Raw genomic sequence first — 24,795 nt, 5'->3', positions numbered from 1 at the left:
GAGATTCCTTTGAGGGAGTGGTAACGGGCAGACACAGGGTACTCTGATGAGGTTGTGGCTGCTGTGTATATTTGTTTGTCACTTCCTGAGAAAACTGCCTTTAGACAAGCCTTGGATGGAGAATGGTGGTAGTGGAGCAATGTAAGGGCACAATAGAGCCTGCACCTCAGCTCTCCTTGTCACCATGTCCTCAGTCTCCAGCAGGTGTCCTGTGAGAAGCACCAGGCTTCTTGGGGCAGGCGAACCTGGATGGCAGTGTAGCTCCTCCGTCAGCTGGTGGGGTGGCTGCCACTTTTACGTGCATTTCTCTAGAGTAGGGGTGTGTGAGTCCACTTTGGGGCCGAGTGGTGTGCCACTGGGGCCGACAGGTGAGAATCGTGCCTGTGACCTGGCCTTCCACCCCTCTATCTCCAGGGGACAGTCTTGTCCAGCCTGCATGTCTGAGCCCGGCACACGTGTCCTGGAGCAGCAAGAACCCCAGGAATATGAGGACCACACGGTGGCCCCTGCGACCTTGACCAAGACCAGGGAGTTCGTGTGTCCAGGGAGAGGAGAGCCCGGCACTCAGGGGAGAGCATGTCCCCAGCAGGCCCAGGCCCCTGGACAGCCCCCGTGCATTCTGAAGCCACAGGCAGACCATCTGATAATCTTTGGGGAAGCATAATGCTTGGTAAATATAGATGTTTGGGGTCATGCTAGTGAGGGTGCATCATAAACACAAACCCGGTGTCCTGGGTCTTCATGGAGTCTGTGTACGTCCCAAACCCTTGGGACCCTTCCAGAAGGCGCGTGCATGTGGAGTTGGCGGTGCAGGGCCCTGTCGGGAGGCAGTGCATCTCCCCAGTATCCTAGCCCTTGATACCTCAGAATGTTTGCATCTGTGTTCTCTTGGGATCTGAGTCATGGGCCCACCAAATGAAATGCTTTGGGGATTATGAAACGTGCAGGTTTTGAGCAGAAGTGTAAAGAAAAGCTGATACCTCAGTGTGAGCCTAATGTCAGAACCATACTGGACTTTAAACTTGAGGAAGCCTCCTTTCCACCTGCGCCAATCACCACTGTCCAAAGCTGGAGGGTGGTCGTGGAGCCTCGGGGGCAAACAGGCACCGTGGCAACTTGGCGAGGGAGGCCCAGGGCCGTCTCACACCTGACTGCTTAGAGTTACCTCACACTCTCTGCAGCCCCCACACGCACACGTTTTAGGACATGTGACAGCCTGAGTCAGTGTGCAGTGCGAGATTGCGATTGCAGGAATGTTCTCTCTCCACAGTCCACGCAGAGGTCCATCAATCAAGCCTCAGAAAAGGCAAGGCCTCGGTAAGGGTCAGCCTCAGAACGCGCTCACCACGTCACCTGGCGCTGCCACTAAGTTCGTGGGTTTCTTGACTGGACTCGTTAAAAGACCTTTCTGATTGGCTCGCCCACCGGGTTTTGTCCCCTGAGGCTGCAGCACGTGACTTGCAGGCCCCGTTGTCATGCCGGGGGGCTGTCCTTACATACTGCGGAGGTGGGAAGACAAAGTGGTCGCCTTGCCGGTGCTCCCCACTGTCTCAAAGCTGCGCCATCCAGTTTCCCGTCTGTAGCTGCAGCGCCCTTGGTGGCAGAGAGTGAGCACCCCTGCCTAAGGTGGGCCCGCTGTCCCGAGAAGCGGGTCCCAGTGTGTCCTTCACAACCCGAAGAGGCTTTTTGCAACTGAAGGACCATGTGGAAGATTTGGGTATGACAAAATTCCATACAAAGGAACCAAAAGAAAGAGAAAACTTTTTTCAAAAAAGAATGAGGGTGGGGGCTTGCCCGGTGGCATAGCAGTTAAGTTCGTGCGCTCCGCTTCGGTGGCCCAGGGTTCTCAGGTTCGGATCCCGGGCACAGACTGAGGCACTGCTGTCTAGCCATGCCGTGACAGCATCCCATATAAAGTAGAGGAAGATGGGCATGGATGTTAGCCCAGGGCCAATCTTCCTCAGCAAAAAGAGGAAGATTAGAGGCCGGCCCCGTGGCTTAGCGGTTAAGTGCACGCGCTCCGCTACTGGTGGCCCGGGTTCGGATCCCGGGTGCGCACCGACGCACTGCTCGTCCCGCCGTGCTGAGGCGGCGTCCCACATACAGCAACTAGAAGGATGTGCAACTATGACATACAACTATCTACTGGGGCTTTGGGAAGAAAAAGGGGAAAAAAATTAACAACGACAAAAAGAGGATTGGCATCGGATGTTAGCTCAGGGCTAATCTTCAAAAAAAAAAAACAATCAGGGAAGTCAAAGGGTAGTTGAAGTTGAGTGATGTCCACTCTAGGACAGCCCCAGGGACGCAGTGCCTGGCTTCTGAGACTGCTGAGGAGGCAGCAATGGGCATGCTGTTGTCAGGCCCGCCACGCCCATGTGTGGTGGGCTCCTCAGGCTCCTCTGTGAGGCTCCTCCAGACTTCCTAGGGGACCTGAGGTCTCTTACCTGTGGAACAGGCTTGAGAGGGAGTGGCTTTCTTCAATGACTTCTCATTTGGGGGAGGAGAGACACCTAAAGGGAAATAGGACAGTGTGTTCTGTAGAACCTTCCCGTTCATCTCCCATGGTGCCTTCTGAATGAGACCGACTGGAAGCTTCTACTTTATTCTTCAAGGCAGCTCCGGGGCCAATAACAGCACCAAACATACTTCTGTACCAACATGAATCCAGTCTTGCTATTTCCTGATTCAGTTCTTTCCTCCTATCCTGCAAATAAAACTCAACCATTTGGCATTTGTAACAGACACAGTGAGGTGCCATTTAAAGTCCCCTTCAGGACTAAAGGACTCTCCCCCGGTTGCTGAGAGTGCTGCCACCACAGCCCTTGTGGGTCAGCCGTCTGGGAATTGCCCTTGGCCCAAGTGAGTCATTTGGCCCAGGGTGGCCCCTTTCCTGGGGGCTGCCTCCAATGACAGGTCGATGGAGACGTGTAAAGTCCAGCCCCTGGGCTCTACCTCTAAATGTCACCAGCTTCAGAGCGCCCTGTGGGTCAGCCTGAGCCCCCACTCCTCTGCACACATCCTCTCCCCAACATGCCCACAGCGTGCGATTCTGTCTCAGAGTTGGTGTTTGGTGGCGATCTCAGCCCATGAATATCCAGTGTTGTGGCTGGACTGGCCTTTGTGGTCCTTACTATGATTGTAAGACACCCTTCAGCAATAACCGTAAGCAAACTGAAAAAATAAAGGTTTATTACTTACAGGACGTGGAAATTACACAGCACGCCTGGGGCCACACAGCGAGGTCGCGATGTATCCAATGATAAGGAGTTTTCACCTATTGAGGTATATAGGGTACTCGTCTGGTTTAAACCTGATTCGGCCTGAACTAAAGAAGCCTGACTCAGGGCCTGTCAAGCATGTATTGTACATCCACTTTAACCATTAAACATAAGGATGCATTAAACATTGTCTCCAAATAAAGGAATGCACTCTGAGGATGGGGATGCACGCGGCCTTTACTGCACGCCAGTGTCACTACTCCTTTGAAGACACGTTTCCTTCCCCAACAGCAGGTCATGTTGACCTGCAAGTCTGTAACTGAATGGCTCTTTGAAACTGTATATGTATCCTGGGCATGTTTGATGTATGTTCTTTGTTCTAAAAAGGTATAAAACTGTACTGAAAACCATGCTTCTCCAGAATGCTATGTTCCTTTGTGGAGACTGCCTTCCCTGGGCTAGTCCTCAGCTCGGCTCAAGTCAGTCTCACCTTCTCTCTCGTCTATAGAATGGCTGTTGGTTATTTGTGCTGACACCATCATTACAGTATTGTACAGAGAGAGTGCATGGGCCTGGGGTTCTGCTTTTATTGGGGTTGAGGGAGGGGGCCTAGGGTTTTGCGGGCTCACTCTTTATTGGTGAATTTAAAACATAAGGGGGGAATTTAAAGCTTGGGAAGAGAAAAAAACCAGGCCCAGAAGTCAGTTATCACAACCAACCAAGATCTCTGAACAAAGCAGCCTGGGGGGAGCGGGCTCCATCTGCTCAGTGGCTGATCGTGGGAGTGGATGTCCTCTTCACAGTGGGCGCCTCGGCAGTCAGAGCTGACCCAGGCACTTCATTACAGACAGAGAACAAATGGCCTGCTGTCGGGCTGCGCCAGAGTTGGCCTCTCGGGTACCCGGCCCGCAGAGCAGAGCCTCCCAGGCCTCCCATTTGGCAGCCAGGAACCCCAAGCTTGTCCATTGCAGTCCCTCACCAGGAGGCCCCTGTGGTCTGACTATCCCACCCTTGGGCAGGGTGGAGTGGAGTTCTGCATCCCTTGACCAATAAAGTCGGCAACTTTTGTCTAGAAAAGAGAGCCAAGTGCACGTTGTTTTAGTGAACTTCATTCCAAGTTACAGTTCAATACAAGCCTCATACTTAAGAAAGTATACCTCTCTGGGACAGTGCAAGAAGTGAAAGATCCTCCTCCCCCAGCCCCACACCCCAGGGGTAGTCTGTGCATGGTGGAGTGTGTCCCCAGGTGCTTATCCTGTGCCATGTCAATAAGCCCCAGGTTTGGGTTTGTTTTCCTCGCAACAGTGGAATAGTACTCCCCATGTCCTCCTGTATCCACTCTTGTCAGTCTTCTGTGGTCCCTCCGGGTCCCGCTCCTGTAACAGCCTCACGGAGCTCAATGCTGTGTGTCCTGCTGAAGGACGTTTCCCGTGCATATCGTGCTGCAGTGAGCATTCTCCCCATCTGTTCACACGTGGGCGTTGCATCAGTCTGCTGGGTGGCTGCGGCTGAAAACAACAGAAATTTATTGTCTCAGTTCTGAGGCCAGAGGTCTGAGGTAAAGGTGTGGGCAGGGCCGAGCTGCCTCTGAAACCTGTAGGGGAGGATCCTTGTTTCCTCTTCATGCTCCTGCTGGAGCCGGCAATCCTTGTCCTCCCTTGGCTTGTGGACGCGTTGTCCAGTCTCTGCCTCCGTGGTCACACAGCCTTCTTCTCCCTGTGTGTCTCTGTCTCTTATGAGGACACCAGTCCTATTGGATTAGGGTCCGCCACTCCAGTGTGGCCTCATCTCAGCTAATGACGACTGCAGCAACCCTGTTTCCAAATACGGTCACAGTCTGAGGTTAGGATTTGCACATGTCTTTTTGGGGACACAATTCAGTCCCCAGCATATATGCAGAATGGATTCCTAGAGAACTGCCAGTCACAGTCAGCCTCTTTTAGATTTAACAGAAGCAGACACGCCCCCCCCCATCCCCCCTCAGGCTCTGCCGTGACGGGAGCTCTTCCCGCCTTGGGTGGGGGCCTCCCTCGTGGCACTGCTGTACTCAGCATCTCCCCAGGTCCTGGGTGCTGTCTTGTCACATGTGCATGAGCACTGTGTTTCCTCTCTGGTGTCCAAGGCCTTTGCCTGCTTTTGCTGGTGGGTTGTTGGCTCCTTTTCTTTTCTTTATAGCTCATTATAAAGAGAGTTGTCCTTTGTCTCTTAGTTGTTGTAAATTTTTATTTTTTTTTGGTGAAGAAGATTAGCCCTGAGCTAACATCTGTTGCCAATCCTCCTCTTTTTGCTGAGGAAGACTGGCCCTGGGCTAACATCCGTGCCCATCTTCCTCTACTTTATATGTGGGACGCCTGCCACAGCATGGCTTGATGAGCAGTGTGTAGGTCCACGCCTGGGATCTGAACCTGCAAGCCCCCGGCCACTACAGTGGAGTGTGCGAACTTAACCACTACACCACCAGGCTGGCCCCTTGTAAATATTTTTGCCAAGATTGTCATTTGTCTTCTAACTGATTGTGTATTTTACCTTAAAGTTTTTCATGTTAATTTTTATATCTTCGTATAGTAATCTTTTCTTTTATTCCTTGGGGGTTTCTTTCTTGTTAAAAAATGCTTTCCACTCCTCAAGAATATAAAAGGCTTCCACTATTTTTCTTTTTGTGTGTGTGAGGAAGATCAGCCCTGGGCTAACATCCATGCTAATCCTCCTCTTTTTGCTGAGGAAGACCGGCTCTGAGCTAACATCTATTGCCAATCCTCCTCCTTTTTTTTTCCCCAAAGCCCCAGTAGATAGTTGTATGTCATAGTTGCACATCCTTCTAGTTGCTGTATGTGGGACGCAGCCTCAGCATGGCCGGAGAAGCAGTGTGTTGGTGCGCGCCCGGGATTCAAACCTGGGCCGCCAGTAGCGGAGTGCGCACACTTAACCACTAAGCCACGGGGCTGGCCCAGGCTTCCACTATTTTAATGTTTTTACTTAAAAAAAACAAGTTAATAGACTTTAGGGGCTGGCCCAGTGGCGCAGCAGTTAAGTGAGCTTCATCATCCCCCAACACACACCCCTGGCAACCCTTGATCTCTTTACTGTCTCCATAGTTTTGTCTTTTCCAGAATGTCATATAGCTGGAATCACAGAGTATGTAGCCTTTTCAGATTGGCTGCTTTCACTTAGCCATATGCATTTAAGGTTCCTCTGTGTCTTTTCATGGCTTTAAAGCTCATTTCTTTTTAGCACTGGAAAACATCCCATTGTCTGGGTGGACCACGGTTTATTTCTCCATCACCTACTGCAGAGTGTTGTGGTTGCTTCAAGTTTGGGTGATTGTGAATACAGCTGCTGTAAATCTCCGTGGGCAAGTGTTTGTGTGGACACAAGTCTTCAGCTCCTTTGGGTAAATACCAAGGAGCATGATTGCTGGATCATATTGTGAGAATATGTTAATTTTGTAAAAAGCCACCAAACCGTCTTCCAAAGTGGCTGTATTATTCTGCATTCCCACCAGCAGTGAACGAGAGTTCCTGTTGCTCCACATCCTCACCAGCACTTGTTGTCAGCCTTTTGGACTTTAGCCATTCTAACAGGTAAGTGTTTACTCTTTCGGAATTCTTGGATCTTTAGTCACAAAGAGCTGACTTTCCAGACAGGCCTGATGGTGAGAGCCCTTCGCTTGTTCCAGCACCCAGCTGTCCCCCTCTCCCCGATCACAGCTCTCGCCCCAGGGCCAGGCCCCCCTGCACTGGAGGCCCCGTGCAGGGGCACAACCCAACCAGCTGGGCCCTGAGGTCCAGGCCAAGGCAGGCTCCCTCCTCGTCCACGTGGCCTCCCTCTGCAGGTTGGGGACACTGCTCCCACTCATCCCGTGCCCTGCCCCACCGCAGGGCTGCCCACTCCCCTGTTCTCTGGCCACTGCTGGCGTCAGCACCCACCCTGGCCCAGCCTGGCCTGGCTCATTGAACCCTCTGGAGGCATTGCCCTCACTGTAATTCTCTGAGGGGCCTACCCACCATCCCCTGGTGTCCAGTGTCCCTTCTGCCTCTGCCAGGGTGATGGGAAGCTGAACAGGGTCAGCGGCTTTTTTTTGGGAGGGGACTGGGCATGGCTGCGGGTGGGCTCGCTCTGGTCCCCACTCTCCAGACTGGCCTGGAGATCCTGGGGAGGGGTTCCGGGCGGCGACAGGAAAGCCCGCACGGCACCCACCTGGTGGGCAGTGGTGACTTGGTGCAGGAGCTGCAGAGCAGCGGTTAGGTGCTGAGGGGACAGAAGAGGACGGGTGTCACAGTCTGAGGGGGGCCTGGGCCAGAGGCGCCCCCTCGGGGCCAACCCATCCCCTCTGCTGCTGTGTGTCCCCTGGGCTAGGTGTCCCACGTGGCCCAGCCTCAGGGGCTTGCGGGGTCATGCTATCCTCCATCCCCATAGGAGCTGTCAGGGCAGCAGCCGGACAGGACAACCAGGGCCGACTTTGAGCAGCTCATTGAGAGGGAGAAGCCAGAAAGCTGTGCAAGGAAGAAGGGACTACCAGAACTAGCCCTGCAGCATTTTGAAAGTCAACTTTTTATCAAAGCATAACAACATACAAATATGTCCCAAATGGTAAGTATGCAAGTGGATGAACTTTTACAAGGAAAGTAAGCAATGTCTCATTTGTGGGTAATCTTGTTATCAATAGGTTCTCAGCCAGGAAGGTGTGATGGAAATTTAAAGCGTTCTGAGGGTTGTGGGGACAGTAAAGATACTATCTTCATGAATTATGAGCTTAAATGTGCATGTTAACATTTCTCAGGTGACCACTAAAAGAAGAGAAGAGTATGATTTCCAAGTAGAGAAACAAATGAAATGGCGGGAGGGGTTCAACTGAATCATGAAAAGAGAGAAAGAAAATACAGAAAGTATAAAATAAACTGATAAAAAACCGAAACTGCTATTAATACTACAAATTAACCAATGTAACATAACTACACTCTGTAGTTAAAAGACAAAGATTGTCAGAATGTATTAAAACTATAAGAACCATTTATACCGTTTCTAGGGACATCTGAAATATAAAATTGACACCCAAAGAAAGGGGCGTGCAAGACAAACCAAAAGAAAGTTGGAACAGCCACATTAATATCAGACAGGCTGTGGGCAGAGGTAAAGGAGGACACTGCAGATTGATAAAAGGTTCCATTCACAGAGAAGAGCTAGTAGTTCTAAACTTGTATGCAACTAATAATTGCTTCAAAATACATAAAGTAAAAATGACAGAACTACAAGGAGAAATGGACAAATGCCTACTTTGATGTCTCTCGGAACTATTTCATCCAAAGCAGTGGGCTACAGGGTCTTGCGGACGGGGGTGTCTGGGCAGAAAAGAGAGATTGGAGTGTCAATTGATAGGAGTGGTGCCTGGGAAGAGGAAGTGTGGGGTGTACCGCTGTTTAGTAGCTTCATAATTGCCAAGAACTCTTCCTATCTTGATTTAACAGCACAAATTAGAATCAGTGTTTGAACAAGGTCCAAACGTTGTATTTAGTGGAAATGCGTCTTAAGTTTCTGTTAATCAATAACAATTTCCCCTCCTTCTTTTTCTTTTCCTTGTCATTTATTTTTTGGAAAAAAACAGATATTTGCCCTATAGAGGATTTGGATGACTGCATCCCTACTGTGTCTTGTAGCATTTTCCTTTGTCCCCTCTATTTTGTATACATTGGTAGTTAGATCCAAAAGCTTGATCAGATCAGAGTTTTGTTTCTAATTGAGATGCTTTGTGGGTTGCACTGTGCAGATTCTATTGCTTCATACCAGGAGACACTTAATGTCTTACTCTTAGCAAAGTTAGGGTCATTCATGGATTCGGAGAGTCAGCTGGATCCATCCATTATCCTCATCAATCTTCAACCTATAGGCTTTACCAACCATTATGACATCGCTGAGTATTTCTTCTGCATTTATTAAGTGAAATTCTATACATAACTTTCCTTCACCAACAATTTGTTTATCTTGAAATACAGTTCATACAGAAAAGGCAGAATGGACATGTGGTTCTTCATTTATCAATTTTTAGAATAATGAGTTATTGTACCAGCAACCTTCAAGATGATCAATGGGGTGAGTTTTTATAGTATTTTAAACTCATGCATTTTATATATTTGATGTGTTTCTATTCAGTATAGTCACTATTCTTTTTATTGCTTCAATTGTTGACTTTCTGGCCAATCTGAGCCCTTCACTTTTGCTACCCTGTCCTTCTGACAGGACTTTCTGACAGGTCTGTATCTGGGAGAAACCTTGCTTTCTGGTGTTGACTGAAGAAAAATTCACTACAATTCAAATAGCAGATATTTATTTGGGCAATTAGAATTGTAATTCTGGAGACACAGATTCAGGTAGAAACCCAAAATGGGCTGCGAGGAAGACAAAGGAGACAAGGGTGTATACAGGCAAAAAGAGATAAATTATGTGGGTTGTTTTCCAAGACTTGCAATTGGTGCCAGTACCAACTGTCGCTTCTTGGCTGTATGTGACTGGTTGCTAAGGCCATATGGCAGAAAGTTCTTATCTATGAGAGTAAACATATTTCTTGAAAGGTCTAGACAACAATAGTGAAGCACACTTCAAAAGTTACATTCCATCTGGGTAGAGCCCTGGTGTGCGTGCATACACCCCACTTCCCTAATGGCCTCCCAGCTCCACTTCAGAAACCTTGACATACGTTACTCCATTTTGTTACTGCTGTCCATGCTAGCACAAGATGTCTAGACTCATTTTGTACTGTTTCCTTCCCCAAATCTCGAAGGAGCCCTTGTTCCTTTTATTTTTATTTATTTATTTTTTTGAGGAAGACTGGCCCTGGGCTAACATCCATGCCCATCTTCCTCTACTTGATATGGGACACGGCCACAGCATGGCCTGAGAAGCAGTGCGTTGGTCTGCACCTGGGATCAGAACCGGTGAACCCTGGGCCATGGGGTTTGGAAGCAGAGCGGCAAACTTAACCGCTGGGCCACCAGGCCGGTCCTGTCGTCCCTTTCAAAGAGAAATGGTTATGGGAACTTTCCCCAACCTGGGTTTGAACTCTTCCAAGAGAATTTGTTTGCTGCTGCCAGGGCCCTAGGAGCACTACCAACCCACAACCAGAACATTTAAATTTTCACGGAGGGGCTCAAGGCATCGGGGTCACGTGTACTCGGACGCCAAACATAGCGGGGTGAGGGGCTTTGCCCATTCTCTCTTGGGTCACCCGTGTCACGCACTACCCCTGGCCAACAGGAGCTCCGTTTTGAACCTGTGATCTGAACGCTTCCCTCCAGTGCCCTCCCATTTGGGCCGCCAGCGTCGCGACCCCGGCGGGAGCAGAGCGCTCCACAAAGCACCCACCGTCCGCGCCCAAACCCACGCTTCCGGCGCCCCGCGCCAGCCCGCCGGAACTCGCGCCGCCCCGACCGGAAGTGCGCCGGCCGCTCTAGCGGCGGCCGTCTCGTTGGTCGAGCCTCCATCGCTGCTCTCGCGTCCCGAGACCCAGGGTTTTTTAACAACCTCGCCTCTGCGCTCCGGATGAAGTCTCCGCCCCTCCGGCCACCGTCGAGAGAGCGCGGGGCCTAGCCTCCCCAAAAGCCACTCCACCTCCCCAGCACAGCCCTCGATGAGTACAAACCACACTGAAGGACATCTTAATAACCGTCCTGTGCACGTTGGGACTGACAACTGAATGCGATGCGTGACCCTGGCAGAGGGGGTGGCCACAAAGGACGCTGTTGGGACAACTGACAACACTTTAATGTGAGCTATGGATTAGCTAATACTTTTTCCTCCACGCTAAATTTCCTGATTTGGATCATGGTACTGTGGTAATGTAGAATGCCCTTGTGCTCAGGAAACACTAAAGGATTTAGAGATGAAGGGGCACGATGTCTTGAACCTACTCTGAAATGGGTTCAGGGAAAAAAACGCACAGACACACACACCTCCCCTCAACGGGACAGAACGCAAGCTGCTGGTGAATCTGGATCAATGCATATGGGACTTTCCTGCACTATTCTTCCAACTTTTCTCTAAGTTGGAAATTACATTAAAATAAAAAATTACCAAAAAACCCCCCATAGGTTAAACATAAAACCTCCCGTGGCTCCCCGTGGCGCTGGGACAAAGCTCACGCCCCTCTGGAAGGCCCTCCTGACCGCAGCCTGCACCACGCTGGCCCTCCCGGACACAACGGGCAGTTTGCCCAGCTCCTGCCTGGCCCGCCAGACTCCTTTCCTACTCTCACACCATCTGTCCACGCCTGCGATGTCCGTCCCTGCCACCAGTCTGTCAGCCCTCGAGGGCAGGACGCTGGTGTGGCCGACTCCTTCTGCTCCGGCAGCCCGAGGTCAGCCGTGGAGTGGAGGGGTGCTGAATCCCAGCAGACACACAGGGCGATGGGCGATCAAGCTACCTTGCAGCTTGGAAACTGGAAGCTGGAATGAGTGGCCCCTGCACCAGCCGGAGATGCTGAAGCAGCGAAGCAGGCGGTGCCAGTGCGGCGTGGGGGTGTGTGTGTCGCACCTTTATTAACAATGGCACTCACCAAGTACGCGTCCTGCGCACTCGTCTCCCCCCACTCCCTGGCCTTCCTCCCGGCAGGCTCAGGCTCTCCCGCGGCGGCTTCCGCTGCAGCGTCAGTGTTCATGGTCCTCTTCGACTGCGGGATGGGAAGAGCCCAATCCAGGCACCGACTTGGCAGAGGGGGTGGTGTTCTGTGACGCCGCACGCAATGAGGACCGCGAAGAAACCCAGGAACCTGGGCGGGACAGGGTCAAGGACGGGACCCGGGAGCCCGTGTGCGATGGGGCCTGGGATGGGACCCTGGAGCCCATACGCGACAAGATCGCTGACAGGACCCGAGAGGCCGTGCGCGTCGAGAGCAGTGACGGGGCCCGGGAGGCTGCGTTTGACGGGGGCCGGGAAGCTGCGCGCGTCGAGAGCAGTGACGGGGCCTGGGAGGCTGTGTTCGAAGGGGGCCGCGAGGCTGCGCGCGACAGGCTTGGGGAGGAGGCGAAGGACTCGCGGCGCGAGGCGAGCGGAGGAGGTTGCCATAGCGGCGGGCCTTCGGGGCCCCGGCGCAGCCAGCCATGCACGCGCGCCAGGCCCCGCGTGTCCTCGTGCTCGCGCCGCAGGTGCTCACGCTGCTCCAGCAGCTGGCGCCGCGTTTCATGCAGCAGCTGGGCCCGGCTGAGCAGCCGCAGCAGCTCCTGCCGCAGGCGCCCGTTGTCCGCCTTGATGGTCTGCGTGTGCGCGATGAGCGCGCGCGCTGCCTCCCTCTCAGCGCGCCGTGCCAGGGACTGCACGCGCTGGCGAGCCTCACGCTCGAAGGCCGCCTTGTCCTCGATGAAGCGCCGCTTCACGCAGTGGAGCAACTGCGTGTGCTCCACGCGCTTGTGCAGCAGCTCGCGCTCCAGCGCCCGGATCCGGGCCAGCTGCTCCAGCTGCAGCTCCTGCGGCGGGGGCGCGGGTCAGGTCCGGGACGCGGCGTGCGCCCACCCCGCCCGGCACCCGGCGCCCTCCCGGTCGGCCCGTGGGCGCGCGCGCACTGGCCTTGTAGGGCTGCAGCTCCTGCACCTGCCGCGCTATCTGCGCCGCGCGCGCCTCCATCTCCAGCAGCTGCGCGCGCACCCCGTCCTCTCGCCCACTGTAGTGCGACGCCAGCTCGGCTCGCTGCCAGTCGATCTGCGTCAGGTCCACGCGGTTCTGCTCCTGCAGCCGGACGATAGCTTTGGCGCAGCGCTGCGCGTGCGCGCTCATGTAGCTGGCGTAGAGCCGGTTCTCCTCGCGCAGGCGCAGCGCCTCGCGGTCGAGGAAGGCGTTCTCCTGTAGCACCTGGTCCACGCGCTGATCGCAGGCGTCCAGCTGCTCTGAGAGCAGCTTGTACTCACGCTGCAGATACTGCGCGCGCTCCGACAGTGGCGCCTCGGCGCCCTCTCTCGCCGCACCTGGCTGGCGCCCTGCGCTCAGCCCGCGCTTCTTCTTGGGCGCCATGGGTTGGGATCGGGGTCTGGGGCACGCGGACGCGTGAGGGCACCGCCCCCAGCCCGCTCCTCCAGCTCAACCCTTCCGGTCCCTCAGCCTGAATATTCTAGCGGGGCGGGACGCGTCTCAGGTTCACGAGGTTAGGGGAGGCAGAATCAGGGTTATGGGGTCAACGTGGGGTCAGGGCATGGTCGCCAACCTTTACTCATGGGCTCCTTCCGGACCTTGGCCGTCCGTCGGGGCGCGCCCACCGTGAGTCGTGTTGATGTTCAGCCGGCTCAGTCTCCATGGAGAGAGAACTTAGTTGCTCTCCCCCACTTCTACCCAGTTGCTTGGGCGACGGCCCCACACCCCCTCCGGAAGTCGGTGCGTGACGTCCTGTCGGAGGACGCTGGACTTGCCTCCGAACCTAACAGACTCAGCAGCAGCCGCAGTAGCCCTCAGTCTCCACGTGCCAGGCTGGGGCGCTTTGCCGTCTGTCCACCGATGGCCTCTTAACCCCGTCGCCCCATAGGAGAAGAGGCTTCGCCCAGTCCTGGCCTCCAGCCTTGAGCAAGCTCCACCTTCCCAACACACACGTGTGAAATCTCCCTCTATCTTGTCCAGACAGAGCTTCCCCACAGCATTTCATCTCTCCGGAGACCCTAGTTTTCCTCGAAGCACTTCATGATTCCTTTCCCTCCTTCTGGAGGCCTCCACGGGAGTTAGGGTTACTGGGAAGATCGAGTCCATTCGGATGCCGTCCGTCGTCCAGTGTGTTTCTCTCTAGGATTCCTAAGGCCACACGTGTGGCACCTGTTCAGCTCATCCCACCGAACGGCACTTGGTCGGCGTCCCTTCCCAGTGGGCGGCGTGGCTGGAGTGGCAGGAGCTCTGTCAGGGATTTGGCTGTTGCTCTTTTTGCTGTTGACATTGTGGAAACATCATCATAAACCCCTCATTTAATTCAGTCTTGGCTAGATATGTGAGCGGCGCATTCAGAGTCCAGCAGCCAGCGGGCCCAGCCTCCCGTTCCGTTAGATGCCTCGGGAGGAGGCGCGGCCAGACAGCCTTTGACATGAACTTACAGGTACACCTATTTTGGTCCTGTCATCATTGGTCCAGGTCTGTCCACATTTGCTCTGATATGGACAGATTCAAGGATTGTTGACTTGTAACTGTGTGAGGAGCACGGTTTAGGAAAGAAACCATGTTGGTAGGAAGGCTTGTGTTGAACACCATTTTAGGAGGTTGATTTCAGAGCCGCAGTAATTCACTGATATCGTCGGACTGGCTCTGTCTAGTTAGCTACACCTGCATGAAAGGTATGGCAGAGCCTCTTAAAATTAGGGACACAATTGAGGCAGTTTCTTCTTTGTAAAAAATGTATTTTATAAGTAAAAATAAAATGTCAAAATATTCGAGACGATGCAGAATCTCTGTTTTAACATTAAAATTTTAAAGAAACGTTGATTCATAAACTCTTAAAACAGCATCTGAATGTTAGCCTTAAATGATATTGGCTTCTAATATGAAATTGGTGCTTGACTTCTTACAGAAAATTGGGAAAAGACCAAGTAGAACCAGGGGAAAAAATCAGGAGACCCTGCACTGGGGGCTCCGCCAAGCCCATTGGGATGTTTTCTTCTAGTCTCTCTCCAGGGCCTGGCATCTACATACCAGGGTCCCTCTGCCCCCAGCGCTCTCCACTTCGCCACTCTCGGGGCCCGCCTGGGGCCACTGTCCCCATTTGACAGATTACGAAACCGAGACTGCGAGAGGCGGAGTCTGCTCTCACGCCCGGTCTGGTCCTCCGCAGCCTCGGACCCGGTGCCCTCCCAGGCCAGCCCGCGGCTCCAGGCCGCCCCAGCCCCTCCCGGGCTCCTGAGCCGCACGCATCTGTCGCGGGAGTGTCTGGGTCGACCTCGGCCTTTTAATTTCTGTTGCGAGGTGAGGCACTCGATGGGCGGAGGTTTTTAAGTCGTCCCAGCCTCCCGGATTTCTCGGTGAGTTGTGTCGCTTTAAAGCTCATAAATGCCTCCTTCCAGGAGGAGTCTGCCAAGCCTTTCGTTCTCCTCTGTCTCCAGCTCCCTCGAGACTTGCTTGTTCCCAATTCTGCAATTCCCAATTCTGCAGTCTCGGTGGAATAGTTCGGGGAGCCCGTGGTAAGCCCCGCCCCCGGCCCGGATCCCCCCCGCCCACCTTCGAGCCCCGCCCAGCCCCGGCTCCGCTCCCCGGCCCGCCCCACCCACTCCCCTCCCCCGCTGCCCAGCCGGAAGCGTCTCTCCCAGCCCTCCCCACCGGAGTCCTGGCGGCGGGTGCTGGGCTTCGCCTCTGACCCGCGGCGATTAGGGCAGGAGGGGGGACCTTGTCTCCTGCCGCTTCGGGCTGCCCGCGCCGCAGGCCTCGGGAGCGGGGGTGATTCCAGGAGCAGCCTTTCTCCCGGGGAAGAGGAGGCCGCCGGGCCTGGAGGCGGGCTGAGATGCAACCCCCCCCCTCGTACCCCCGGGGGCCTTTCTCTCGGTTGTTGGGGAAGGGGTGTCTCTGGTGTCCGCCAGGTACCACGAGAGACAGAACTCATCTCCGCAGGCCCAGATTCAAGGCCAGGCGCTACCTGCCACATTTCTCCCCGCCCTTGGGGTCCTTCACCCCTCCCTCCGTGAATGGGGGGGACAGTCTTAGTCCCACAAGGCGCCAAGACTACATCTCCCTCAGAGTCCGACTGGGGAGGGTCTGGGAGGTCACTCACCTTTTGGCCGGGACACTGAGCTGGAAAGTTACTGGGAAGAAGGGGCGCAGGCAATCTGCTCAGCTTCTGCCAAGGCTGCCCCTCCCCCACCCCCGTATCACGGCTAGTCCCCCCACTCCCCCAACTAGTGCTCTCTGCTGGGGGCCTGCGTGGACCCTGAAGGCTGCAGCAGAATGTTCTGTCTGGCCTGTTCTGGGATGCTGCTCACACCACTCCTCAGGCCACTCAGCAGCGGCCCCCCAAGCTTCCAGAGGGCCCACCCGCCTGCCCCTGTCTTGCTGTTCCTTCTGCCCTGGACACCCTCCCTACTCAGCTCCTGAGACTTGGGGTGAACTCCCCTCCTCAGGAGTAGCCAGTGGGTTGAGGCTGTGTGCCTAACCCTGGGGTGAGCACTTCCAGCAGCCTCTGCTCTCACTTCACAGATGGAGAAACTGAGGCACGGAGTGACTTGTCAAGGACCCCTGACAGCACTGGGGCTGTGACTTGGACCTTGGTGAGCTCTTCCCACTGTGTCCACTGCCTCTTGCCAAGTCCTCTCCCCATCCCTGCCCTGTGCCCTAGGGCAAGGGACAGAGCCAGGCACCTTTATTTAATCCCACTCCACGGCAGCCTGAGGCTAGCACGTGGCCAGTGCCCACGACCCTTCCACCTGCCAAGGCCAACTGGACCTGAGGAGTTGGGGGTGGGCTCAGGTGATGCCAGAGACCCTGTCCTTGGAGCTCAGCCCTGGGCGGGAGCCTGAGACCCACAGGGGTGGCAAGATGCTGAGCAGTGGTCAGATGAAGGGACCTGGGGGGCCTGGTGGTAGGGATGCCCCAGCCCCACCCCAGTACCTTGTCCCTTGATCAGAAGCACAGCGCTGATGGCGATCACCATGGCAAAGGGGACGACAGGCAGGAACGTGAGTGAGGTCCAGGAGAGCCTGTCTATCCAGTGTGTCATCTGGCTGGGGTCAAGCCCTGGAGACCCCAGGCCTGGCTGTTCTCTGGGCCCTGGGCAGGACCCGAGTCCAACCCCCTCCCCATATTCCACCTTGTGTGCTGCAGCCCCCTCGCCCCTACACCACCTGAGCTGGCTCTGGGCCGGGTGTTCAGGCAACGACCCTTCCTCAAGTGGCTTCCCCTCCACACCCGGGTACCTCGGAACCGATGCCAGACCCACACCAGGCTCACGGTCAGCCCCAGGTGGAACGCCCAGATCCAGGCCACGATGTGCGTCAGCTCCCACAGCCATGGCTGCCCCTGGAGGAAGCGCTCTGCCCTCCCCAGACACACGGTGCAGTGAGGGCCACAGCTGCACTGCCACCCACTTCCCAGGAGCAAAGACAGGCCAGAGCCAGCGGGAGCCTTGGGGTGCGTGTATGGAGGGGTGGGGCTCCGTGGTGATGCTGCCCTGGTGACCCAGGTCTCTGGCCTGCTCTGGGTCAGTGGGGTCCCAGCTTCAGGGCAGGCTAACGAGCTTCAGAGGGACTCGCTGGAGCCCAGGGCCTGGGGGCTTGGCTCCCTAGTTCTCTCCCTGCTGAGGGGTCAGGCCCGGGCAGCTTGGGGTATGGTCCAGCTCGACCTGCATGCCCCCTCCCTGGGGTGCTCACCTACCTCTGTTTGTGAGGAAGAGGATGACAAACAGAAGGATGCCCAGAGTCCAGAGCCCCACGCAGGCCCCAATGGCGATGCCTGCACCCACCTCCACAGGCTGGCTCAGAGATGCCCCTGAGAGACAGCCATGAGGGGGTGCCCAGCCAGGGGACACGCCTCCTGGGGACCCTTGTTTCTGAGTCTGAACGCACAGTCTCAGAGACAACCACATCTACAACCCGAATGTGCCCTCCTGGGAGTGGCCTGGTAGGTGCCTGGAGTGACCTGGGGTACCTGAGTCCATAGCCCATGCGGGGAGCAGGAGAGAGGAGAGGACGACCTCAGAGACCCAGGTGCTGGACGAGCACACCAGGTCCACTCCAGCAGGGTGGGGGAGGCCGTGCATGAGACAGGGTGGGCAGTGGGCGACCACTGTGACACAGATCGGGACACGGCTGTGATAGCTACTCAGACTTCAACACTGAAGGGCAAGGTGGGGTGGGGCCCACGCACATGGATTGTGACACACGGGGAGGGGCGTGGCCCACGCACATGGACTGTGACAGCCTTCAGTCTGGGAGGTGTGGATGGTGTGAGATTGGTCTCCTGGGTCACAAGGAGCCTGCCATGGATAAAGCAGGAGGTTCCGGCCACACTGTCTCCACCTGGGAGGTTTCACCTGCCAGGCGCCTGCTCCTCCCTGACTCGGGGTCTTCTGGATGAGGCCTCCCAAAACTGCCCATGATTTTCCCATTATCCACAGCCCACTTTTCATCTAATGCATAATAAACACCCCAAGTCGGGAATGCACTCAAAACAAAGCTGAAGGTTACAACTGCACGCCACAAAATGTATTGTTGACTAACAATAAGAAAATAAAATCTTCTTAACAAAATTTATATCCACAAGGATATTGGACAAGGGAAAGATGGACTTGGTAGAAATAATGGCCCCAAAAGAAAACACATAATAGCAGATTTAAAAACAACTAATGGATGAATCAACTGTCAACTGAAAATTGATTTAATTACTAAGTGTAATGAAGTTCACTCCTTGGAATTCTTTTTTGCTGAAATTCACTGATGTTAGTATAATGCTGCTTTTGGCCACATTCTCAGTGGCAGATGGCAGGTCAAGACCGCCTCTGGCTTGAGGTTCGTGGGGGAAAGTGGGGAAAAGAGGGGCTGGCCTGCAGTTGTGACACATCCTTGGTGATCTAGGGACCAGCTGGTGCCCACTGCCCTCAGCAGCTGCATCAGACTGCTCCACGCTCTCCTGGGAACTGGCTCTTCTTGATTGAGTTTACTCCTGCCGTCCACCTGCAGTTCCCACTGCCCGTGGCTGGGGGAATGCCCAGTTGTCCATTCTGGATCAAGTGTGTCAACTTTCCTGGCCTCCTGGGCTCAGCTCACAGCCCCACTCCTAGCCTTGGACCCTCCCTGAGTGGGTCCAGCTCTCATTTCCTTCAGCCTGTCCAACTAGTTATAGTCCTCCCTCCATTTCCATCCATGTGCCTTCTACTCTTCTCTTTGTCCTTCTGGGCATATAGCTTTTCCATTGATATATACATATATATATATATATATATATATTTTTTTTTTTTCTGAGTAAGATTTTCCCAGAGCTAACATCTGTGCCATTTTTCCTCTATTTTGTATGTGGGTCACCGCCACAGCATGGCCACTGAAAAGTAGTGTAGGTCCACGCCCAGGATCCAAAGCCAGGCTGCTGAAGCAGAGCAGGCTGAACTTAACCACTAGGCCACTGGGCCAGCCCTTCCATTCATGTTTATATTTATTATGGATTATATTTGCGGAATACTCCCACTTGTTCAGTAAATTTGCCATTTCATCTAGGTTATTAAATTTATTGATGTGAGGTTGTTATTAATAAATCCTTATTATATTTAATGTTTGAAGGATTTGGTAGGAATGTACTGTCTTTCGTTCCTGATACTGGTAATTTCTTTCTTTTAGTTTTAATCAGTCTAGCTGGATTTTATTCCATTTATTCAAAGAACCATCTTTTAATTTTATTGGTTTTCTCTGCTGCTTGTCCATGTTCCATTTCAATGATTCCTACTCTTTATTATTTCATTCTTTCTACCTACTTTGGCTTTAATTTTCTCTTCTTTTTCTAGCTTTTTAAGGTGGAAACTTAAACCTTTCACCTTTCCTAAAATAAGCCTTTAGAACTATAAATTTCCCTCTAAGCGTTGCTTTAGCAGCATCCCACAAATTCTCATATGTCATGTTTTCATTATCTTTCAGTTCAAAATAGTTGCTAATTTTCCTAGTGATTTCTTCTTTGACCCATTGTTTATTTAGAAGTATGTTGTTTAATTTCCAAATCTTTGGGGGGATTTTCCAAATATCTTTCTGTTATTTATTTCTAATTCAATTCTGTGGAATCAGAGAATGTAATTTGTGTGATTTCAACCCTTTTAAATTTGCTGATCTTTGTTTTATGGTGCTTAGAATAGGGTTTATCTTGGTGAATACTGCAAACACGTTTGAAAAGAGTGTGTATTCTGTTGTTGTTGGTGGATTGTTTTATCAGGGTCGGCCAGTCAAGTTGGACAGTAATGTTCGAGTCGACTACGTCTTCATTTTCTGCTTGTTCTACTAATTATTGAAAGAGGAGTGTTAAAATCTTCAGCTGATTTGATTATTTCTTCTTTCAGTTCTGTCAGGTTTTGCTTTATGTATTTTGAGACTTTGTTATTAGGTACATACACTTTCAGGATTATAATAACTACTTAATGACTTGACCCTTTTATCATAATGAAGTGTCCCTCTTTCTCTCTAGTAATATTCCACATCCTGAAGTCTACTTTGTCTGATATTAATATACCACTAAAGCTTTCTTATGATTAGTGTTTGCATGATAATATCTTTTTCCATCTGTCTTAGTCTATTCAGGCTGCTCTAACAAAATACCACAGACTGAGTGGCTTATAAATAACAGAAAGTTATTTCTTGTGGTTCTGGAGGCTGAGAAATCCAAGATCAAGGCGCCAGAATGGTCACATCTGGTGAAGGACCTCTTCCTGGTTCATAGCTCATGCCTGCTCACTCTGTCCTCACATGGTAGAAAGGGCTGGGGGTCTTTCTGGAGCCTCTTTTATAAGAGCACTAATCCAGTTCATGAGGGGGTCCACCGTCATGACCTATGCACCTCCGAAATGCCCCACCTCCTAATACCATCACATTGGGTATTAGGATTTCAACATACGAATTTGTGGGGTGGGGGGGACACACAAATATTCAGACCATAGCATAATCCTTTTAACTTTAATCTATCTAAGTCTTTATAATTAAAGTGCATTTCTTGTAGATAGCATATTCTTGGATTTTGATTTTTAAAAAATAAAGTTGTACAATCTCTGTCTTTTGTTGGAGTATTGAGACTATTTACATTTAATGTAATTATTGATGTGGTTGGATTTAAGTCTACCATCTTGCTATTTGTTTTCTATTTCTTCAATCTGTTTCTTGTTCCTTTTCCTTATTTTTCTGTCTTCTTTTTGATTAACAGAGTAATTTTTAATATTCCATTTTATCTAGACTATGGGCTTATTAGCTATATCTCTTTATGTATGTTTGCTTTTATTTATTTTATTTAAGATAAAGATTTGTATGTTTAACTTATCAAAGTCTATTTTCAAATAATATTATAATACTTCACATGTAATTTAAGAAACTTACAATAGTATATTTTCATTTTCCTTCTTCATACTTTGTCTATTGGTGTAATATATTTTACTTTTACAGATTGTAGACCCAACAATATATTATTATTTCTACTTTAAACAGTCAACTATCTTCTTTAAAAATTATTATTTTTTCTTTTTTTTGTGTGTGTGAGGAAGATCAGCCCTGAGCTAACATCTGCCAGTCCTCCTCTTTTTGCTGAGGAAGACTGGCCCTGAGCTAACATCCATGCCCATCTTCCTCCACTTTACACGGGACGCCACCACAGCATGGCCTGACAAGTGGTGTGTCGGTGCACGCCCGGGATCTGAACCCGGGCCACCAGCAGTGGAGCGTGCGCACTTAACCGCTAAGCCACGGGGCCAGCCTCCCAAAATTATTTTTAATTGTGGTAAAAAACACATAACACAAAATTTACCACCTTAACCTTTTTTAAGTGTATAGTTCAGTAGTGTTAAGTATATTCATATTGTTAAGTATATTCACATATTCACAGATCTCCAGAACTTCTTCATCTCACAAACTGAAACTCTATACCCATTAAACAATAACTCTCCATTCTCCCCTCCCCACAGCCCCTGGTAACCACCATTCTACTTTCTGTTTCTATGAATTTGACTACTTTAGATACCTCATACAAGTTGCATCATACGGTACTTGTCTTTTTGTGATTGGTTTATTTCACTTGGCATAATGTTCTCAAGGTTCATCCATGTTGTAGCACGTGACAGGATTTCCTTCCTTTCTGAGGCTGAATAATAGTCCAATGTATGTATATAGCACCTTTTGTTTATCCATTCATTTGCCAATGGACATTTGAGTTGTCTCTACCTCTTGGCTATTGCGAATAATGCTGCTATGAACAAGAGTGTGCAAATATCTCTGAGACCCTGCTTTCAATTCTTTTGGATGTATACTGAGAAGTGGGATTGCTGAATCATATGGTAATTCTAATTTTAATTTTTTGAGGAACTGCCATACTGTTTCCATAGTGGTTGCACCAGTTTACAATCCCACTAACAGTGGTTCCAATTTCTCGACAAGGGTACAAGGTACAGAGGTTCCAACTTCTCCACATCCTTGCCAACACTTATTTTCCATTTTACTGATTGTAGCCTTCCTAATGGGTGTGAGGTGACATCTCATATGGTTGTGATTTGATTTGAGATAGACTTTTGATTCTATTGTTGAGCTACCAGGTTCAGTGAGGGCAGTCAGCTATCTTTTACTGAAATTTAGTAGATGAGAAAAATGTCTTTTATGTATAGCCACTGATTTGCCATTTCCAGGGCTCTTTATTTCTTTATGTCAACCCAAATTTTCATCCAGAATCATTTATTCATCGTAAAAAACTTTCATCAACATTTTTTTGTAGTGCAGGTCTGCAGGTGATAAATACTCTCAGCTTTTGTTTGTCTGAAAACATCTTAATTTTACTTCATTTTTGAAGGATATTTTCTCTGGGTATATAACTCTAGATTGGCAGGGTTTCTTCTTTCTTTTAGCACATTAATGATGTCATTGCTTTGTCTTCTGGCTTGAAGGTTTTTCCTGAGAAGAACTTTGCAGTTCTGCTTACTTTTGTTCCTCTGTATCTCAGTTTCTTTGGTGGCTTTTAGTGTTTTTTCTTTTTCACTGTTTTTCAGCAATTTAGTTATTATGTGCTTGTTATGGCTTCCTTTGTGTTTTTTCTATTTAGGCTTCATTTAAATTCCTGGATCTATGAGTGTATTATTTTTCTTTCAAATTTGCAAATATTTCAGCCATTACTTTTTCAAATTTACTTTCTGCACCACCTCCTTTTGTTGATCCTGTCCTGCAGGTTGTTGAGTTTTTTTCTCTGTGCATTTCAATTTGGATAGTTTCTATTGCTGTGTCTTCAAGTTCACTGATCATCTCTTCCGCTGTTAAGTCTATCCAATGAGTTTTTCATTTCAAATACTTTATTTTTTGGCTCTAAAAATTCTGTTTGGTTTTTTTCATAATTTACTTTTCTCATCTCATCATATTCATGTTTTTCTTTAAATCCCTGAGCATATTTATAATAGCTGTTTTTAAAGTCATTGCCAATTCCATCATCTCTGCCATTTATGGATCTAGTTCTATCAACCAATTTTTCTCCTGGATTTTGGTCATATTTTCCTTCCTCCTCACAAACCTTGTAACATTTTTTTTTTTGAGGCAAAATTCACACAACATAAAATTAACCATCTCAGTGGCATTTGTTCACAATGTTATGTAACCATCACTTCTATCTAGTTATAAAACATTTTTGTCACCCCAAAAGGAAAGCCTATACCCATTAAGCAGTCACTCCACAATCCCTCTCTCCCCAACCCCTGGAAACCACCAATCTGCTTTCTGTCTCTATAGACTTACCTATGTTGAATATGTCATATAAGTGGAATCATATAACACGTGACCTTTTGTATCTGACTTCTTTCACTTAGCACAATGTTTCTGAGGCTCATCCACATTGTAGCATGTATCAGTACTTTATTCCATTTTTTTGTGTGTGTGTGAGGAAGACCAGCCCTGAGCTAACATCCAATGCCAATCCTCCTCTTTTTGCTGAGGAAGCTTGGCCCTGGGCTAACATCCGTGCCCATCTTCCTCTACTTTATATGGGATGCCACCACAGCATGGCTTGACAAGTGGTGCGTCGGTGCACACCCAGGATCCAAACCTGCAAACCCTTGGGCCGTGAAAGTGGAGCATGTGCACTTAACCACTGCGCCACCGGGCTGGTCCCCCTGTATTCCTTTTTATAGCTGATTTATATTCCATTGTATGGATGGACCACATTTTGTTTATCCATTCATCAGTTGATGGACACTTGGGTTGTTTCCACCTTTTGGCTTTTGTGAATAATGCTCCTATGAACACTCGTGTACAAGTATTTGTTTGAATATGTTTTCAATTCTTTTGCATATATACCCAGAAGTCAGATCGCTGGATATGGTAATTCCATGTTTAAGTTTTTGAAGAACTGCCAAACTGTTTTCCACAGCAGCTGCACCATTTTACATTGCCACCATCGGTGCACAAGGGTTCCAGTTTTTCTATATCCTTGCCAAGACTTGTTTTTTATTATTATTACAGTCATTCTAGTGAGTGTGAAATGATACCTCGTGTGTCTTTGATTGCATTTCCCTGATAGCTAATGATGGTGAGCATCTTTTCATTTGCTGTTGACCATTTGTATATCTTCTTTGGAGAAATGTCTATTCAAGTCCTTTGCCCATATATATATATATATATTTTTTTTTTTCTTTTTCGCTGAGGAAGATTCTCCCCGAGCCAACATCTGTTGCCAATCTTCTTCTTTTTTTGCTTCAGGAAGATTAGCCCTAAGCTAACATCTGTGCCAATCTTCCTCTATTTTGTATGTGAGCTGCTGCCACAGCACTGTTGATGATCCACGCCCGGGATCCGAACCCATGAACCCGGGCTGCTGAAGCAGAGCTCGCCAAACCCAACCACTACACCATGGTGCCAGCCACCCATATTTTTAATTGGGTAAGTCTAGTAACTTTTTATTGGATGCTTGATTCTGGGTATTGTGACTTTTATGT

The 24,795-nt window shown here is 50.5% G+C and overlaps 2 protein-coding genes across 2 annotated transcripts; both read right to left on the bottom strand.

Moving 5' to 3' along the window:
- Window positions 1-10,618: 10,618 nt before the first annotated feature.
- On the bottom strand, window positions 10,619-13,631 carry CCDC166 (coiled-coil domain containing 166). The gene is made up of 2 exons (XM_004443070.3): window positions 12,774-13,631; window positions 10,619-12,673 (listed from the first exon to the last, which is right to left on the bottom strand). The coding sequence occupies exons 1-2, from the start codon at window positions 13,212-13,214 to the stop codon at window positions 11,858-11,860; spliced, it is 1,257 nt and encodes a 418-aa protein (XP_004443127.1). The 5' UTR covers window positions 13,215-13,631; the 3' UTR covers window positions 10,619-11,857.
- A 1,209-nt stretch (window positions 13,632-14,840) lies between these two features.
- LOC147913963 (uncharacterized) lies at window positions 14,841-17,811 on the bottom strand. Its single transcript, XM_087447095.1, is given in 7 exon segments — window positions 14,841-15,163; window positions 15,166-15,201; window positions 15,204-15,650; window positions 16,659-16,892; window positions 17,072-17,383; window positions 17,529-17,642; window positions 17,802-17,811. Coding segments are annotated over 7 exon segments (1,338 nt in total). The 3' UTR covers window positions 14,841-14,978.
- Window positions 17,812-24,795: the final 6,984 nt, after the last annotated feature.

The sequence above is a fragment of the Ceratotherium simum genome, chromosome 23 (assembly GCF_057802395.1).
Source record: "Ceratotherium simum simum isolate JZ-2026a chromosome 23, ASM5780239v1, whole genome shotgun sequence".
Taxonomy (NCBI): Eukaryota; Metazoa; Chordata; class Mammalia; order Perissodactyla; family Rhinocerotidae; genus Ceratotherium; species Ceratotherium simum.
This window is presented reverse-complemented; position numbering and strand designations above follow the sequence as displayed.